We start from the raw sequence: 21,211 nt of genomic DNA, 5'->3' as shown, positions 1-21,211 counted from the left end.
CACACACACACACATACAGACATTCAATGAATGGCAGCCTGTGTTCCAGACAGCAGGTTTAATTTACCAAGTGTCATTGCATGTTATAAGGCAGTTCAGTAATTCAGAGCCTCACACAGAGTAATTCAATAGCAGACATTTCTGGTGAATGGAACAGTTTTTAGCCTCAGCAGGATGTGGCTCTCAGATAGAAAAAGCTAATTTCTCCCATCAATTGAGTCTGCCTCGAAATTCAATTAGGGGGAAAGACAGACAAACCACAAACATGTAATGATTTATTTATGGGAGATCTGAAACGACGAGAGAAGAGGGTGACCTTGTTTTTAGTAGAGCTGAGAAAAGGATAGAGGGCGGTTCATGTCTGATGTTTCTCTCACATGCACGCACATTGTTTTTTCTGTCATTGTGGGGACTTTCCAATGACTTCTATTCTTTGGAAACTGAGCTATGGAAAGCTTTCTGCATGCTGAGATTTTAAATAATACATTGTTTGGTATGGTCATGAAGAACCGTTGGCTAGTACCCAAATGTAGGGGATTTCAGGTTTTATAGACTGTTTTACTGTCTTTGATCACACAGACTGTACATCATTAGACAACTATTAGACAAAGTATGGTGCCAGATTCACTAAACAGAGCAAATTAGAGTGAGAGTACAATCCCATAAAAGTGTCAATGGGAGAGGAAAATTCTGCAGCTGATATACTGACAATACATGCCAATACTGTCAGGGCATGTCAGAACTTTACCAGGGCATCCAATTACCCCATGATTTACTCCCCTTCAAGCCATCCTAAATGTGTTTATGACTTTCTTCTTACAGATGAATACAAGTGGAGTTATATTAAAAAATGTCCTGGCTCTTCCAAGCTTCATAATGACAGTGAATGGGTGTTGAGATTTTGAAGTCCAATAATTTGCATCCACCCATCGTAAAAGTACTCCACACAGCTCCAGGGGGTTAATAAAGGCCTACTGATGCAAAATTGATGCGTTTCTGTAAGAAAAACATCCATATTTTAAACTCAATAAACTGTAATCTCTAGCTTCTGCTGTTGTATGGCTGTTCACAAAACGGTGGCATTCCAGCAAATGACGCTGGATGTAGGCATACCGTAAGCTTAAATGAGAAGTGACAAACGTGGAAGAGCTGTTTCCCCCGTTACAACGCCGTTACCATTACAGACAATAAAATGTGGCGTTACTGTAATTTATTCTAATATTATATTAATAATTTTATTTTTCAGTTCATCTAAATCAGTGGTTCTCAACTCCAGTCCTCAAGGCCCACTGCTTTGCTAATTTTGTATGTCTCCCTCATTTAAAGCACCCGATTCAGATCATCAGCTCGTTAGGAGAATGATCTGAGTGTGTTAGATTTAGAAACATACAAAATGTGCAGAGCGGTTGGCCCCCGAGGACTGGAGTTGAGAACCACTGATCTAAATGGATGCACAGTGTACCTGTATTTGACAAACCGTAAACTCTAGTGTGAATTAGGCACATGACTCGCTTTGTCTCACACACACGCAAAAAAAAAAAGATACAGAGTGACAGAGTCTTAAAGGAGAAGTCCACTTCCAGAACCAAAAATGACAGAAAATGTACTCACCCCCTTGTCATCCAAGATGTTCATGTCTTTCTTTCTTCAGCCGTAAAGAAATTATGTTTTTTGAGGGAAACATTTCAGGATTTTTCTCCATACAATGGACTGTTATGGTGCTGATTTTGAACTTCCAAAATGCAGTTTAAATGCAGCTTCAAATGCTCATCTTGTCTTGCTTTCCCTGAACGCTGTGTATTCTGGCTCAAGACAGTTAGGGTATGTCAAAAAACTCCAATCGTATTTTCTCCCTCAACTTCAAAAATCATTTCAAAATCATCCTACATCACTGCAGAAGTACCGACCCAGTCTTTGCGAAGTGAACATGCAAAGAAAATCAAACACCCTTAACAAGAAAGGTAAAACGGTGATATAAGATGATTTTGAAGTTGAGGGAGAACATGAGATGGGAATTTTTCAACATACCCTAACTGTATTGAAACAATTCAGGCAGAGTAAGACAAGACGAGCATTTGAGATTAAAAAGTATATAAACTGTATTATTTTTATGAAAATAACCCATCGTTTCGCTAGATAAGAGCCTTCTTCATCGCCTGGGATCGTTTACAACCACATTTGGGATCGTTTGAAGCCGCATTTAAACTGCATTTTAAAAGTTCAAAATCGGGGCACCATAGCAGTCCATTATATGGAGAAAAATCCTGAAATGTTTTCCTCAAAAAACATAATTTCTTTACGGCTGGAGAAAGACATGAACATCTTGGATGACAAGGGAGCGAGACATTATATGTAATTCTTTGTTCTGGACGTGGACTTCTCCTTTAAATACCTTGCAGAATTGACACGCTACATGCAAACAATATTCTTTGCTGTATTTTCCTGTCCAAATAACAGAGTTCTTTTGGAAGTCTTCAACTTTTAAGAACTGACGGTTTCTCCGGTAGTAGGCGGAGCTAATGCACAAATGGCAATCTCATTGGCTGGCGCTCACCTATTATCACGAGCGCAGACAATGTGATTAATATTCATGAACCCAGCAGCTCATTAATCCTTGGTGCATTTTATATTGTTGTTTGTAGTAAAATTCGTAGTAGTTTTTTTTATCTTATCAGTATTGTTTTTAGTTTTTTCCCTTTTTTCATAGAAACACCAAATTACAAACAATATCTTAAGCACCACCGCCAGTTCCAAGTTCAGTCAGCATGACAAATATTAATTCATACAACGTCATTCTAATTACTGAAGTTTAATGCTAAATTTTCATAATGTTATATTATAATGCTTGACTGACTGATGCTAAGTGTCAGATATTTTAAAAACTGTGCCATCAAGCTCATTAAGCCATATCAGATATTTAATATTAGTCTGGTGAGTAAACTAAAACTTTATTAATTTAATTTAAATTTAATTCATTTAACATTTAATATTGGGGGCATCCAAGTTATTTGACATATCTTTTTTTTTTTTTTTTTTTTTTTAAGTAACACAATAGTTGCTTTCCCTAGTAATTAGTTAGTTTTATAATGATGTTACTCAGTTACTATTTGTGAGACGTAACTAGTAACTATAACTAATTACTTTTTAAAAGTGCCATGCCCAACACTGCTCATTGAAGCTTACGCTATGCCTACGTCATCCGCTGGAACGCCACTCTCTCATGTACGTGTGTATGAGAGTTAGCGGAAGCTAGAGATTAAGGTTTGTAAAGTTTTAAATATGAATATTTTTCTTACACAAAGGAGGCCTTTATTAACCCCTTGGAGCTGAGTGGAAGACTTCATATGATGGATGGATGCACTTTATTGGACTTTAAAATCTCAACACCCATTCCATGCCATTATAAAGCTTGGAAGAGCCAGGACATTTTTTAATATAACTCCGATTGTATTCATCCGAAAAAAGAAAATCATATACACCTAAGATAGCTGGAGACTGAGTAAATCGGGTTAATTTTCATGTTTGCTGTTTCTATAAAGACCGACACAATCTACCAAGAAGAGGAGAGCAAATTAGCGTTAATTGAGTGATGTTTATGGTTGAAGGGAGAGAAAAATTGCAAATGACAAAAACAAATCTGTCTGATATGAGCCAAGGTCCTGCAGTCATTGTGCTGGTGGTCTGGATCTCAGGTAAGAAGACAGCAGGTGGTAATCCCGATTCTGCTGCACCATCTCTATTCACACACCTCTATAATTTCCTGGATCAGAACTCATTAGATTCCATCTGGAGGATCTCTGCGTTCTGATGGTTTCCGTCTCACACACACACACACACAAACCCAAACAAAGGGGCTCAGACTGAAGAGAGGAAAGAGGCTCTCCCTCTTGGGACTGGACACTGACAGAATGAACCATATAAACACACACACACAGACACACATCTATCCACAAGCCCTGTCCAAACAAAGGTACTCACCCTGAGTGGCGATGAAGTGGTTGGATCGATGGTAACCCTAAAAAGAAAGAGAGAGAGAGGTGACGTGCTGTGTAAGCCATTTGTGTCCCAGAAACATCAGTTGTCTGTATCTCACTCCTCTTAGAGCCAAAATGCTCTCATCCAAGGTCTTTAGTTCTGGATGTCCAGTTCAAATGTTCAGCTTTGAAAGCTACTATTTTAAAATGAATTTACACTGGGAGCGGAACAGTTTGACGGGTTTTGTGATCTCAACATCGCAACCTCTATGAGAAGATCTACTCTATCTAAAATACATTTTTTATTAGGCTACTAATATGACGGCGATCTCCATCTTATGCGATTGTGCGTGATTTTAAATTATGGCTATCAATCAATTAAAATATTTACACCATCTCTGAGCACATAAATCTAGACTAAAACAAACAAAACCTTACATGAATCATTCAAGTCACTAAAATGAATCTGACCTCCCAACACTACTTAAGAAAATCTAAGGAGAGTGTTTTAATACTGACAGCATAACTCACTGCATAACTCAAAAGCTACTTTATTTTGAGAACTAAAAGCAAATTGAAAAATGTAGTCAAGTTAGTACCATAGCTAAAAGTGTTTGTTACTTTGCAACACTATTAATAAGTCTGAGGCACAAAGAGCAAACAAACAAAAAGGCACCTTGCTACAAAAGTAATACTCATTTGCCCAGACATAGAACTCATCATGGAGGACATGAGCTCTGTACACAATTCCTCCATCAGCTCATGTTTGGAATGTACGGGGGAGAAAGAAACTCTAGGAACATCTCAAAACATGCAATTTATTCATCAAAGCTAAGCCTTTTCAAAGAACTACCTGGGGATGCTCCCAAAAAGTGGATCTGTTTTCATTAAACAGACGTTAGCAGAATAATAGAGACATGTTCTTCATTGTTGCTGAGCATTTGCTGCTCCATTTAGAACACTGCAGACGCCCACTACATTTTAGATTGGGCCAAGCTATTTCCTGCACACTGTACAAACAAACATAGAAACAGATACACTGTAGATGGAAAAAGAAATTGTGGGGGATGTTTGTTCCACACTGAAAGGATACATCAGTCTGTGGGGTTTGGAGAATACAGGGGATGCAAGGAAAAACATTGGGAAGGTTAACTGGTCCAAAAAAGCTTTGTTCTGCTGATTCAAGTAGTAGCATGGTTATACGCTTATACAAAGGTTTTTCAAACATTTTTAATACATATTTTATATATATATATATATATATTAATATATATTATTTTTATTTTAATCAGCCATTACTCCAGTCTTCAGGGTCACATGATCCTTCAGAAATCATTCTAATATGCTAAATTATCATCAGTGTTGGAAACAGTTGTGCTGCTTATATTTTTTTGGAAACTGTGATACTTTTTTTTGGATTCTTTGATGAATAAAACGTTAAAAAGAACAGTATTTATTCACAATAGGAATTTTCTAACAATATAAGTCTTTACTATTACTTTTTTAGCAATTTAACACATCCTTACGGAATAAAATTATTAATTTCTTTCAAACGAACAAAGAAAGAAAACATTTACTAATCCCAAACTTTGAACAGTAGTGTGTATTGTTACAAAAGATTTCTATTTTAAATAAATGCTGTTCTTTTTAACGTTTTATTCATCAAAGAATTCAAAAAAAGAGTATTACAGGTTTCAAAAAAATAAAATAAAATAAAAAATTAAGCAGCACAACTGTTTCCAACATTGACAATAAATCAGCATATTACAATTTCTGAAGGATCATGTGACACTGAAGACTGGAGTAATGATGTTGAAAATTCAGCTCTGCATCACAGGAATAAATTATATTTTAAATTATATTAAAATAGAAAACCACTATTTTAAATTGCAATAATATTTCACAATATTACTGTTTTTTTCTGTATTTTTAATCAAATAAACACAGCCTTGATGAGCAGAAAAAAAGTTCTTTAAAAAAATATTAAAAATCTTACTGATCTTCTCCATGTTCATCATATTCTCCAAAGTTTAAAAGTTAAAAAAAAGGCTTTTATGTTGTCATTAATTAAAAAAAGAAAACTTTTAAAATATTATCTTGAATGCGTATAAACCCAAAAAGCATTTTAATATAAATTTATATTTGCATATTTTAGTATATGCAAAAAAATATTTGCATATGAAGAAATAATATTCTTACAACATAGGATGTCAATAAAATAAAAAATGTGATTATTAATGATTTCCAACTTTAAACAGTCTTTAGAATGCAGAATGAAATATTATTAAGTTTGCAAATGTGTAAAATGCATAACAAACATTTTCAGACATTAACAATGATATCCCTAAGAAAAAAATACTTTTTGTCAGAGCCTCACTTTTATTCACAACAAATGTAACATTTTTGTGTATTTGAACCCTTTCCAACAATGAATGTATTATTTTGAGATACATCTCATCACACTGAGGACAACTGAGGGACTCATATGCAACTATTACAGAAGGTTCAAACGCTCACTGATGCTTCAGAAGGAAACACAATGCATTAAGAGCCAGGGGGTGAAAAGGTTCAGGGTAAATTTCACTTATTTTGTCTTCTGGCAATCATCTTCTGTAGCATCTGAATGTCAGTACTAAATGAAAAAAAACTGAATATTTAGGCAAAATAAGAAAAATGAAAAATTTTCATCCCCCGGCTCTTAATGCATAATTTTTCCTTCTGAAGCATCAGTGAGCATTTGAACCTTCTGTAATAGTTGCATACGAGTCTCTCAGTTGTCCTCAGTGTGAAAAGATGAATCTCAAAATCATACAGTTATTGTTGGAAAAGGTTCAAATACACAAAAATGCTGGAAAACCAAAGAATTTGTGGGACCTGAAGAACTTTTCTGAAGAACAGCAGGCAGTTGAACTGTTCAGGACAAACAAGGGATTCACGGACAATTATCACTAAACAAAAAACACAGCTGTGGTAACAACAGAGTATTAAGAATCAAGGGGTTTTAAACTTTTGAACGGGGTCATTTTATCTTGTGGACTATATGTAATCATCTATATAAAATATCTTATTTTGGTCAGTACTAAATAAACAATAACATGCATTTTCTATGATCCCTCTTATTTTGGTAAAATGATTAACATTTTGCAGATGTAAACTTTTGACCTTAACTGTAATAAAGTAATTGCAACTTTTCATTTCACAATCCAGACATTCCTTCAAGTCAGAATTACGAGAAAAAAAAATGAGACAGAAAGTCGCAATTACCTTATGTTTTGCCTTATGTACCTATATATTTTTTACCCCATGGTGGAAACAAGCTTCCATACTATATAGAGAAACAACAGCCATATAGGCCTGAAAAAAATGAAGGTGTAGTTCATTACGCAGCAGTGCAACTGGATTTACAGCACACTAAGAGGAACCGTCCCGCTGGAGAAAATGTAAGGTATGTATTTTGCTCAAGGGCACGATAGCGATAGGGGATCTCAGTAATGATTCAGTTCATGGGTCGCCCTATCTGCCATCAAATCCATGATGATCCTATCAGAAGCCCAAAGCTGCAACTACCCCAATGTAGCCAAAATGCAGCGATTTTTCAAGATGATGATGCAGAGCATCATGCTTAAAGTTATATATTTAATGGCTGATTTGGAAATAGAAGGAAAGTTCACAGGACACAGAAGCTCATTAAAGGGAGAAAAACAAACAAAAAGTAATAAAAAAAAAAAGGCTTGACAAAACACTTAACAACACTTAGCAACTGAAACAAGGCTATAAATGCACTGCATATAAAGCTGTTTGTGATTATTTTACTCGAGAGAACAAAATGGCTTCAGCAAAAGTTCTCTATTAGTCATAACAACTTATAATAACTTTCAAACCAACAAATTATTATTTGTTTATATTTTCATATATTTATATGCACAACTACACTGTAAAAAAAAACATTGTTGAGTCAACTTAAACATAAGTTGTTATCCGACTGCCTTGAAATTGTAAGTTCAGTCAACTCAAAAAAGTTTAGTCAACTTGAAATGGTAAGTTGTACTAAACTTAGATGTTTGAGTTGATTCAACTTAAAATTTTAAGGCAGCTGGGTAACAAGCCAAGCTTTTAAGTGTAACAAACCAATTTTTTGTTTAGTCAACTCAAATATCTATTTCAATTTTAATTTCAATTTATTTATAAAGCACATTTAAAACAACTTTAGTTGACCAAAGTGCTGTACATAAAACATAAACCTAATTACAGCATTGAAAAAACTAAGCTGTCACTTAGTACAACTTAATATCTCAAGTTAACTAAACTTATTTGAGTTAACATAAAATGTTAGGGCAGCAGGGTAACTAATTATTTTAAGCTGACTCAACAGATTGTGTTTGTTTTTGTTTTTACAGTGTACTAATCTGTACTAATTGTTATATAATTTTATTTAGGAAAGTTATTATGAAGTGTCACCCTGCTCTTTTTCTTTGATCTTAGATGGTTTAATCTGGTTTAGTTAGTCTCCCAGCCTGTCAAGTTGGTTTTTGCTGTTTGATCAGATGGTCTTCCAGTCCGATCAGCTGACAAGTTTCCAAAACTCATCTAAAACCAGCAAACCTGCTTTTGTGTTCAATTTTAAAGGGTGCAATCTACTGGCATATGGGCCGCCTGTTTATTCTCTTTAAATTTAGACTTACTATTAGTAACTCAACTTATATTTAGTCCAAACTTCAGTAAATCACTTGTAGAAAACACAAAGTTTGATTCTTGCAGTTCAGATTGATAAATTAAAATGTTAAGGGTTGGATTCAATCTTACGGACTGCTGAAGAGAGCTTTGATGGGGGGAAAAAAGTTTGGTTTTATTTACTTTTCAACTGGTCATGCTGGTAGACTGAACTCTTACCTGAGCACCAGCTTGGACAGGATGAAAGACAACCTTACATCAGCTAAGACCAGCAAACCCCCTTAGGCTGGTTTGAGATTTGTTTTCAGCAATATTCTACCAGAAAGACTAACCTCCTGACCTTTGACCTTTCTCTCCACCTGTATTTTTAAAAAAGAGTGGAAATGAAAAGGTGAAGAGAAGATTTTTTTTAACCTAAAACTGTGAAATCTAGGTACCACTTAGAAATAAGAAAGCTAACAGATGGAAGCTGAAAGTTTTATGCATCCACATTTAGGGATGAATATAAAGAAGATCCGTGTGACACAGAGCCACTCTTCTTCATGTTTAAGTAATCCAAACAGAGCAATGCCATGACACAAAAAGGGGAAGAAAGAGAGCTATGGGGGGAACAGAGGGAAAGAAAGCAGAGAGAAAGAAAAGAAAGAGCAGTGAAGTACTTACTTCCCTGTTTATCCGAATCTACAGGGTCCAAGAGTCGAAGAGGTGGGGAAGGGGGGTAGAAAAAGACAAGACAGACTCTAGTTAATGAGAGGCTGAAGAGAGCTAGAGGATTAACAGATCACAGACAGAAAGAGAGAGAATTAGAAGAAGAAAGAAAGAGAGAGACTTGTGTTAGCCAGCTAAGCTCTACGCCAGGGGACAGACACTTGAAATGGAGGCATATATTTTGAATGTGAAGGTGGGCAAGTCTTTGCACACTAAACTTCAAGTGTGAAGTGTGTAATTTTTGTGTCTGAAGCTGAATTGAAAACAACAATTTCTTTCAAACCGGCTTATGGGACACTCCCTCCTTCTGCCATTGGTTGGACAAACTGATAGTCCCGTCCCCAAACTCACTCCATTGGTTGAGAAGTGTTGCTATGTGGGGCTGGTTCAAACAATAGAACGTTTTTCAAGTGGTTTTATACTTCTCAAGGAAATTAACAAACAAATAGCCTTTCAGGCTAGGAAAGTATTTTAACAACGAAAAAATTACACACTTCTCTTTTAAATTACTCCATTCATTCCTGTGTAAGCTAGTTCCTTGAAAGTTCCTTTACTGGGCTGATTCAAGAGGTATTCAAAAGGAAAAGACAGCAATGAAAAGGAGTAAACACATTAAACAACAGAGCTGCACTCACTTTAATATGTTCCCTAATAGCCTCTACTTACTGCCAAGTTTACCAGAAACAGTAAAAGGAAAGATCCTTTCATTATTGGTATTTTCCTGACTTTTTGCGCTTTTCCACTCAAGGCCAAGTAAAATGAAGAAAAAAAATCAATTCTTGTTAAATTGGCCTATGCTCTGCTTTGCTCCTGTATACTGGTTTATACCAAAAACACTAAAATTTCAAGGTAACTGAAGATAAACTGATATTATGGCCAATCACGAGATATAGAGTGAATAAAAATGACAAAATACTATATATACTGTATATATTGTACTATAGATGTAATATAGTTACATACAGTTGAAACCAAAAGTTTCATACAGAATCTAATTAGTTAATTATTTTACCACAATAAGAGGGATCATACAAAATGCATGATATTTTTTTATTTAGTACTGATCTGAAAAAGATATTTCACATAAAAGATGTTTTCATATAGTCCACAAGAGAAAACACCCTGTTCATAAGTTAACATACACTTTTGTTTGTTTGTTTAGTGATAGTTGTTCACGGGTTCCTTGTTTGTCCTGAACAGTGATGCATTAAGAGCCGTGGGGTGAAAACTTTTTGAATTTGAAGATCAGGGTTATTATTATTTATTATTTTATCTTCTGGGGAACATGCAACTATCTTCTGTAGCTTCTGAAGGGCAGTACTGATATTTGATATTTAGGCAAAAAAAGAAAAAATGTACACATGTAATAGTTGCATATGAGTCCCTCAGTTGTCCTCTTTTCTGAAGAACAGCATGCAGTTTAATTGTTCAGGACAAACAAGGGACTCATGAACAACTACCACTAAACAAAAAAACAAAAACAAAACAAAACAAACAAAAAAAACAGCTGTGGATCATTCAGGTAACAACACAGTATTAAGCATTAAGTATATGTAAACTTTTGAACAGGATCAATTTTATAAATTCAACTATTATTTTCTCGTGTGGACTACATGTAAACGTCTTTTATGTAAAATATCTTATTCAGGTCAGTATTAAATAAAAAAATACTATGCATCTTGTATGATCCCTCTTACTTTGGTAAAATAATTAACATTTTGCAAGGTGTATGTAAACTTTTGACTTCAACTGTTTATGTGCCTTCATTAATTACTCTTTTCTGTTTCTATTTCTTTAAAATCACTCAATGCTAAACATACTTGCAGCATTCCATTCAGAATAAACCACAAAATCCAGCAAATCACTTGCTGTATCCAAGGTCCAAAAAGTCAAGGTGAGGAAATCACAAGACTTTCAAGTTTACATCTTGTTTTAAGTCTATCTAATTGGACAGTTAAAGCAAAATTGAGACTTCAGTCATTTGTTGAAAATTCAAACATTTCTGTTGCACATAAGAGTGTCATACAGATTTGGAACGACATGGGAGGTAAATGACAGAGTTTTCATTTTTTGGTGAACTATTGGTTTAAGCAGGGTCCCATGAAGAGAAGGTGGTCTAGTCCAACCTGGTGCACAATGGGCAAGCTTTGAATAGTAGGTTTAGAGACAACTGTGCCCACCTGCTTCATTATTAAAGGGGAAATTGAACACAAACTTACCCTAAACACTATGCCACACATGTCAGTAGGCTACACTTTCTCATCTGACCATGCTCTAAAATCCTTTGGGAGGTCAGATATGCCTGGACAGGAATAACAACCTACCACTAAAAGGACAGCTAGTGGTCTGAAAAGTTTTCTATCAAAACTGCTATGATGTAATGCCACATACAGTATGGCAAGGCTAAGGGAGAGTGTCCACAAATATCGAATAAACAGAAACAGTGTGAATGTTTGTGAGTCTGGCTGGAGACAGTATGTGACTTGCTGACTTACATCGATGTAATTGGCGTTGATATAGTCAGAGTTGGGATCACCGAGCAGCGGGTGCAGTTTCACCCTGTGACGGTCGTCTGAAACACAAACACAATCGCATGAGCACACTATGGGGTGAAATCACTAAACGGTTACATGACTTTTGTTCAGTAAACAAGTCTCTTTCTATACAAATTAAGGTTGTTATAGAGAATATGTCTTATATTCCACACTAATTTTGCTGGTGTTACTTGATTTACGTAACATTACGTAACTTCTTTGGTGAACTGGGTGCTAAAACAGCAGAGACAGTAAGTGCAAATAAACAATGCTGGTGTTATTTATTGTTAGTGAGTTTCACCCTTTTACTTTTAGAAAAATCAAAGCTTTACATTATTAGACATTTTAAAACTGTGGTAAGTTTATACACATATATTGTGAATGTCTAAAGGCATTACTTTGAAATCATGATATTTTTATATGCATGCAAAGACTGAAAAAATTGACTCACAACCCATTAGGGTATCGTGCCTTCCCTTAGTTTTATCCTTCTTCTTATTGATATCCCAGCCATCAAAGAAGCTCTGCAAATATAGGATTGAATATAGAGAGTTGGAGAAAGAGAGAGGGAGAGAACACATTTTTGTTCGTTCTGAGAGATTGTCTAAAACGCATTTTATTAAAAACCCAATTTTGACATAAATAGCATTTAGACCAGATGTTCTGGATTACTTTGCATTGCATGTATTTTTGTGATATTGCATTAGGCAAATTTTTTCCTCCACTTTCAAGGAGGATAAACTTGATTTCATGCTTATGTTGAACACAAAGAGAGGTCATTTGACAATTTTTTTATGTGAACGCTTCATTTAATATCTGCAACTGCGTGGATTACTGAAAAATGATGAAATTATTAAATTGCACAGTGGACATCAGGTAAAGGAAACTGAAATCTTCAATAATACAGGAACCAAAAAACTTCTAACTGAATTGATTCACATCCTCATCTTGTTTTAAATTTTCAGACTCTCCCAAACCCTGACTATCAAATCTAGCATTCACTGAAATATAAATGTGGAGGCAAAATTTCCACATCAAACTAGGTCTACTAGGTGTAAGCATTTAAGGCTGCCAGTTCTAGTGAACTTTTATATATATTTTATATGAATTACGTAAAAGATGCCACTTGATTTATTTTAATGGAAAAATAGCAAAAAAACAACATTTTTAAAGGAGACATCAGATGCCCATTTTCCACAAGTTTGTATAATTCTTCAGGGTTTTCATGAAATGTCAGCAATGTACTTAATTAAAACTCACCAATGATTGTGTAAAACAGCTAATTTTTACCTTGTCAAAAACATTTCAGTTTCAGCGCATGTCTCTTTAAATGATAATGAGCTACTGCTAGCTCCGCCCCTCTCTTCAGTTTTTTTTTTTTTGGCGCTCTTGGTGGCATGTTACCATCAGACAACAAAACTAATCCACTGTGTCCTCAGTGGCTCTGATGTTGGAAGAAAATGAAGACTCTTATGTTCACTTTTAAATCCAACTACAAAACACCTGCATTGCTTACAAGACGTTGTCGCTACAGCTGCTTGAGCGCGGATAAAATTGCAGACAGTGTACAACTTGCTGACAGTGTAAATATGCTAATATGGACATCATACTGCTCAGAAAAACAAAACGCTTGATAATTGAGACTGTTTAGGTTTTTGGGGATTTAAAAAAAGGAGTAAATGGATTTTTATCATTGCAGGGTGGTTGAGTCCACACACTGCTAAGACACATTTATATGCAAACACCATGTAAAAGTGAATTTTGCGTCCGATGTGTCCTTTAAACAAACAATTCATATATTCAAAAGAACTCCTGTTAATACAACAGGCTAAAAACACTTTAAAAAACACCTATTTTTGCTTGTAGGACAGACCTCTACTCTGTTTTCCACTCTATCTAAACTAAAGATCCTGTCAATAAGCACTGATCAATGGACTGTACTCGTGGTCCGCGGGGAAATAAAGCTTATGAAACCCTGCCGTTACATTTGTGTGCTCTCAAACTCTGTTTCTTTTTCGCTTATGAAGCACAAAGAGACTGACCTCAAACACACACATACACGCACAGTGTCACTATGTCCAGGAAAGTGCGTATTGATTTTTGAGCTGATTCTGTTTCACACTGGGGGGGAGAGTTTAATGAGTCCACAAGCTGAGCTCCTGAGAGGCAAGCTAGTGGCAGAGCTCTGATTATGTGGAGGGATGTTTTGTCTCGTAGCTCTGTGGACAACAACAGATAGAGGAGAGTCAACAGTCCACATGAGTGCGGCGCCGAGAGGAGATGCTCGAGACGCATTCTGAGGAGAGAAAATTAGCCACGGAGGAAGAGGGGGAGGGATAGAGGGAGGAAAAGAGATAGCAGTGTAGTGCGCTCTTTGTGCAGTAATGCTGAAGGGCTGTATGACCTCTACTTTCATCTCAATAACTGCTCCTCTATAGTCCATAGGGGAGCGATGCGAACCTGTCCGTGAAGAACAGCTCAAACTTACTGCTCTGAAAGTTAGCCAAGTCACAACTGGGATATGTAATATACAATACATCGAGGTTCACTGCACACTGCTCATTCACAACATATCCAGTTTTATGCGAAAGTTTGGAAAATCTGTGAAAATGTGAATAATTTTAACAAAATAAGAAAGATCATATAAAATGCGTGTTATTTTTTATTTAGAACTGTCCTGAGTAAGAATATTTTACATAAAAGATGTTCACATATAGTCCATAAGATAAAAAAATAGCTGAAATTATTCATATAACCCCTCCAAAAGTTTGAGAACCCTTGGTTCTTAATACTGTATGTGGTTACCTAGATGATCTACAACGTTTTTTTGTTTTGTGATGGTTGTTCATGAATCCCTTCTTTGTTTTTAACAGTTAAACTGAGCACTGTTTTTCAGAAAAATCCTCCAGATCCTGCAGATTCTTTTCAGCATCTTTTGCGCATTTGAACTCTTTCCAGCAGTGACTGTATGGTTTTGAGATCCATCTTTTCACACTGAGGACAATTGAGAGACGCAAACACAACTATTAAAAACGATTCAAAGATTCACTGATGCTCCAGAAGGAAACACGATGCATTAAGAATTTGAAGATCAAGGTATATTGTACTTAATTTGTCTTACGGGAAACATGCACATCTTCTGTTGCTTCCAAAGGGCAATACTAAATAGAAAAACAATGATATTTCAGCAAAATAAGACAAATTTGGATATCTTCATCTTGTTCAAAAGTTTTCACCCCCTGGCTCTTAATGAATCATGTTTCCTTCTGGAGCATCAGTGAATGTTTGAACATTTTTTAATAGTTCTGCTTGAGTCCCTCAGTTGTCCTCTCTTTGTGAAAAGATGCATCTTTTCTGAAGAACAGTGCTCAGTTTAACTGTTCAGAACAAACATGGGACTCATGAACAACAACAAAAAAAAAAAAACAGTCGTAGATCATCCAGGTAACCACACACAGTATTAAGAACAAAGGGTTCCCAAACTTTTGAAGGGGGTTATTTCAGAATTTTTTGGTCTTGTGGACTATATGACATCTTTTATGTAAAATATCTTACTCAGGACAATACTAAATAAAAAATAACATGCATTTTGTATGATCTCTCTTATTTTGTCAAAATTATTCACATTTTCACAGATTCTGCAAGGGGTTCCCAAACTTTCGCACAAAACTGTACTCATCACTTTACATCAGATTTGTTATTTTGTTAACTGAAACTAAATCTTTTTGGTAATAGAAACAAAGCTGAACTGAAATAAAATATAAATATTAGATTAAAACAAATCTAAAAATTAGAACTAAAATAAAAAAGTTTAAACATAGTAATTAAAATTACTAAAACTACAACAAATAAAAAAATATCTAAACTTCCAGTCAAAAGTTTTTGGAAGTTTTTTTTACAATGGTTTTTAATGGTTAAGTCTCTTCTGCTCACCAGGCCTGCATTTATTTGACACAAAGTCCAGCAAAAACAGTAAAAGTTTAAAATATTTTTACTATTTAAAATAGCTGTTTTCTACTAAAACCACAAGCTGTCTTGGCAAGGTTGAGTTGAAGGTGATGGTTCTTCATCTAACAAGAAATGCCTATTAGGTCTAATCTCTACACGATGAGATGCGAGCAGCTATTGTTGGATCATCAGGATGGAATGAGAGGTAGAGTTGAGTGTCATCAGCATAGCAGTGATATGAAAAGCCATGTTTCTGAATGACAGAATGCAGTGATGTAGATATAGAAAAGACGAGGTCCAAGAACTGAGCCCTGAGGCACCCCAGTAACTAAAATAGTGGCATCACATCTTTGAAACTGATAAAATTATATCAAGTTAACAAGACAAACAAAATCAGAAATCTTCCGGTCTAAGTACGCAGTTCCAGATAGAAAAAAGTTAAAACCTTGAGACCAGACCTTGTGTCAAATGCCTGGCTATGCAAGACTAGGTTGAGGTCAAGGTGGTTTGGGCTTGCAGATAAGCAGCAAACAAGCTGCCATGTTCAAAAACCATCTTGACTACCTCAAGCTGGAATGAGCAGCTTTACTTCAGCAGGGCATGACAACAGTGTGAGGATGTCATATTGTTGAGAAGTGATAAGAAGTTTGGAATGTGTGTTCGTGCATAAACATGCATCTTTGCATTAATGTGTTTGTGTGTTGGGGATTCGATGCTGAGGTCTGTTTTGACAAGGCTTGCAGACGGTGAGTTCTGGGGGCTGGAGATCTCCCAGCCAGACATCTGTTCGCACTGACAGGTCTGCAACAGCAGCTCCCAGATAGACCACATTGTAAGCAGCACTAAAGCCGAAGCATATTCTGACATCTTTAAATAAATCAAAAAATCTGTTCGGGCAGCTGTGAAAGATTTATATTATTATGACTGCAACCTCTTGCTCAAATGTTTTTAAAGATATACTGTTAAAGAAGACATACACAATATATCTGGTTTCCCCAGAAATAAAACTCAAAGCCAGCTGTGTCAAATGGCTATTTAAGCATTTTTTGCTATTTAAACAACAGGTGCATCTACAATGAGCAGTTACTTCAATAACTCAGTATTGTAGAGACTGTAAAGTGAACTTGAAATATGCAAAGGTGCTATATAAATAAAACACTGCTATTATTGCTAATATCTCTATACCTTGATTTTCTGCTTGCTTAGAAATCAAAAACAGTGTTAAACAACAGCTAAACAACAATTCAAGACTAATCTCAACCTTGGCACGTCGACAGACCATCCATGAACAGTTAGATTCATAATTCACACCTAAAAAAATCAATAGCTGGCTGAAATAACCAGCTTCTATCCAGTTAGCTGGCTTTATGCAATTTTTGGTAGAAAGTGAACAAGTTTACATCAGCTAGGTTACAAGTGAAGTTCCCAGGCTGCTCCTATGAGCACTACTGCAGAAGAACTAGTTGCTGGACTTGACAAAGTTAAAGGAGAAGTTCAATTCCAGAAATAAAAATATTTACAGATAATTTACTCACGCCCTTGTCATTCGAGATGTTCATGTCTTTCTTTCTTCAGTCGTAAAGAAATGATGTTTTCTGAGGAAAACATTACAGGATTTCTCTTCATATAGTGGACTTCTATGGTGCCTGTGAGTTTGAACTTCCAAAATGCCTTTGAAGCTGTATTTAAGGAAGAAGGGTCTTATCTAGCAAAACGATCTGTCGTTTTAATACTTTATGTATTCTGTTCACGTATTCTATCTATATAACTGGTTCAAGCCAGTTAGGGTATGTCGAAAAACTCCCATCTTATTTTCTTTGCATGTTCACTTTGTAAACACTGGGTTGGTACTTCTGCAGCGATGTAGGATGATTTTGAAGCTGGAGGAGAAAATGAGACGGGAGTTTTTCAACCTAGCCTAAGTCTTTAACTGGAATACACAAAGTACACGCAGAGCTAGACAAGATGAGCATTTGAGGTTAAAAAGTATAGAAATTGTCAATTTGTTTAAAAAACAACTAATCATTTTGCTAGATAAGACCCTTCTTCCTTGGTTGGGATCATTTAGAGCCCTTTGAAGCTGCATTTAAACTGCATTTTGAAAGTTCAAACTCACAGGCACCATAGAAGTCCACTATATGGAGAGAAATCCTGAAATATTTTCCTCAAAAAACAATTTCTTATCGACTGAAGAAAGAAAGACATGAACATCTTGGATGACAAGGGGGTGAGAAAAGTGTACATTTTTGATCTGGATGTAAACTTCTCCTTTAAGCAGTAAGTATCAGATAGTATCGGATAGTCATTACTATATATCATGTGTTGTTCTTACTATTTCCAACAGTTTTAAGACAAACCCAATATATTATAAAATAAAATAAAATAAAATAAAATAAATGAAAATCTACCTCATACTCCTGCTTTAAAGCCGTAAGCTTTAAGACAAACCACTATTTTGTATTAAAAAAAAAAAAAAAAAAAAAAAAAAAAAAAGGTTAGTCATTTTACATGGCGGTCAAATAAAATAAAATAAATTAAAATAAAATCTACCTCATACTCCTGTTTAAAACCCACTACTTTGTAAAAAAAAAAAAAAAAAAAAAAAAAAAAAAGGTTAGTCATTTTACATTACAGTAAAATAAAATAAAATAAAATCTACCCCATACTCCTGTTTAAAACCCACTATTTTATAAAAAAAAAAAATTAAAAATACGTTAGTGGCTTTACATTACGGTAAAATAAAATAACAATAAAATAAAATAAAATCTACCTCATACTCCTGTTTAAAGCCGTAACCTTCTGCTGTTTTCATCTGGTTGATGTGTTGTAGGAGGTCAGCCACGCGCACTGCTGGGTGAAGCTGACCCGTGTGATAGGGCGATCCTTTACGGCCACACTGACGTCTAGGCGATCCGCCCAGCAGACTGCTGGACTCATTCATAGAGCTCCGTGGGTCACCTTGGTAAAAATGAACATGCACAGCAACAAATGTTTTCATGATATCTTTTATATAAGAAAAAAAACACAGCATTGAAAACAGTTATACCTGAAGCAGCTCAAGTATCTTAGAAAAGTTTAAAAAATAACCAATAAACATTTTATAAAAACAAAAACTCCCAAGTACAATGGGGTTAATCTGAGAATTATCATCCCCTTATGGCACTTCATCTTCTGTGTTTATAATTGGTATTCATAAATATGATCAGGGACCAATTATGAATTCATGACTTGGGCTGTGTATTCAAATAAATTAGCAGTCTGCTACTTATTTCTCAACGGAAATAGGAAAGAAGAAACCCAGACAGTATATTCCAAGCAGCAGACACTTAAAATGTGGCAAGACAGCTCTGAGACGTGCCATTAAAACTTCATTTTGATCAAGAGATCTGTCTCTTTGAGACATCAACTATTCAGAGCCTGCAGAGATAGATACCTTTGAATTGGATATTATTAGCATTTTTCAACTTTTATATATTTTTTTTTTTGCATGCTCTAATTTCTTCCATATTGAAACCATATTGATGCCTTAAAGGATGAGCTTCTGGTACAGATTTGAGTCCATTTGCATCTCATAAACGGGTTATGTTTGCCAAATGCATGCTTTTTTTATTACGTATATGATTAGTTTTCTCTAGTTTTCTGTTTGTGTTTATATTAGGATTTATAGTCTTATGTCAGAGAAGAATGAGTATGGGAATGTACTACATCAACAGCACTACATCTTAAATTTAAGAGCTGTGAAAGACTGAGTGATTACGGAAGGACTGTGGCTTTGATGAAGCTTTCATTCTGACTACAAATGAGGACAAATTAACAGGAGGTGACCTAGTAAGTCCCTGAGCTTCACTTTAAATGTGTGCGTGACTGAAAGTCTGTATCCTTTCATTTGCACTCTTTGCCGTTAGCGTCTGATACTCTCGCTTTTAGCACCTGTGAGTGTGAGGAAACAAATGTAAGAATTATTATGCAGCTAAAAAAAGAGATTTCATTATTGTGTTTGTTTCTATCCATTTTCTGCCTGTACTTCTAAAAGTTTTCAACTAGTTTTTTTCATCTGTTTAATCACACAACCGTTCTGGGACTTGAATGTGGTAGGTGTGTTGCTGTCTGTGCAGGGTCAGGAAGCTCTCAGATTTCATCAAAAATATCTTAATTTGTGCTCTGAAGATGAAGGTCTTACGGGTTTGGAACGACATGAAGAGAAGTTAATGACAGAATTTTCATTTTTGGGTGAACTATCCCTTTAAGTCCTGTATTAAGTCTGTATTAAATGTACAGCAGTACAGAGTATGAAAAGACGAGAAAAGATGAGCGGATGTGGCGGACGACGAAACTTGAAATTCACTATAGCATCTATAAAGACAGCCTTCATGCTTTCAATGTGGAACTAGCCACAGCACGACAGAAGTTCTTCTCAAACCTTATAAACAGTAACCTAAACAACACTCGCACTCTTTTTGCTACTGTTGAGAGACTAATAAACCCCCCAAGTAAGATTCCCAGTGAAATGCTCTCTGACAGCAAATGCAATGACTTTGCCGCCTCCTTTTCAGAGAAGATCATTAATATCAGAAAGGTGATTAGCACATCCTCAAGTTATGCAGAGGTTAGACAGATACGACCACAATTTCAAAAAGAAGTCACTTTGTCTGTTTTCGAAGCAATTGATAGCAAAACTTTGGAAGAAATAGTACAGCACCTTAAATCCTCAGCCTGTAACCTTGACACACTTCCCACATCTTTTTTCAAAAGTGTGTTTAACTGTTTAGAAGCAGATCTCTTAGAAGTGGTAAACACCTCATTTCTTTCTGGGACTTTTCCAAACTCCCTGAAAACTGCAGTTGTTAAGCCCCTTCTGAAAAAGAGCAATCTTGATAACACCATTTTGAGCAACTATAGACCAATATCTAATCTTCCTTTTATAGGCAAGATTATTGAAAAGGTAGTTTTCAATCAGTTGAACAACTACTTAAAACTACTTACAAATGGATACCTGGACAATTTTCAATCTGGTTTCCGACCACATCACAGTACAGAGACAGCGCTCATTAAGATAATAAATGATATTCGCTTAAATTCTGATTCTTGCAAAATATCAGTGCTGGTACTACTAGATCTTAGTGCTGCGTTTGACACTGTCGATCATAACATTCTTCTAGAGAGACTGGAAAACTGGGTCGGGCTTTCTGGGATGGCTCTCAACTGGTTCAGGTCATACTTAGAAGGGAGAGGTTATTATGTGAGTATAGGAGAGCGTAAGTCTAAGTGGACGTCTATGACAAGTGGAGTCCCTCAAGGCTCAATTCTAGCGCCGCTATTGTTTAGCCTGTATACGCTCCCACTAAGTCAAATAATGAGAAAGAACCAAATTGCCTA

The 21,211-nt window shown here is 35.6% G+C and overlaps 1 protein-coding gene across 14 annotated transcripts in view; it reads right to left on the bottom strand.

Annotated features, from left to right (window-relative positions):
- The window catches only part of ptprub (protein tyrosine phosphatase receptor type Ub), a 288,224-nt gene that overhangs the window by 28,797 nt on the left and 238,216 nt on the right, over window positions 1-21,211 (bottom strand). For 7 of the 14 annotated variants that reach the window (XM_051132192.1, XM_051132194.1, XM_051132190.1 and 4 more), the window contains 5 exons: window positions 18,606-18,793; window positions 12,339-12,411; window positions 11,849-11,925; window positions 9,309-9,326; window positions 3,979-4,015 (listed from right to left, as the gene is read on the bottom strand). In XM_051132192.1, the coding sequence (XP_050988149.1) occupies window positions 3,979-4,015; window positions 9,309-9,326; window positions 11,849-11,925; window positions 12,339-12,411; window positions 18,606-18,793 (393 nt within the window). The remainder of the gene's footprint in view (window positions 1-3,978; window positions 4,016-9,308; window positions 9,327-11,848; window positions 11,926-12,338; window positions 12,412-18,605; window positions 18,794-21,211) is intronic. The other 7 variants (XM_051132195.1, XM_051132196.1, XM_051132201.1 and 4 more) reach the window with 3 other exon arrangements.

This window comes from Labeo rohita, chromosome 16 (genome assembly GCF_022985175.1).
Source record: "Labeo rohita strain BAU-BD-2019 chromosome 16, IGBB_LRoh.1.0, whole genome shotgun sequence".
Classification (NCBI taxonomy): Eukaryota; Metazoa; Chordata; class Actinopteri; order Cypriniformes; family Cyprinidae; genus Labeo; species Labeo rohita.
Note: the sequence above shows the minus strand (reverse complement) of the source record. Positions and strands in the feature narration are given on the sequence as shown.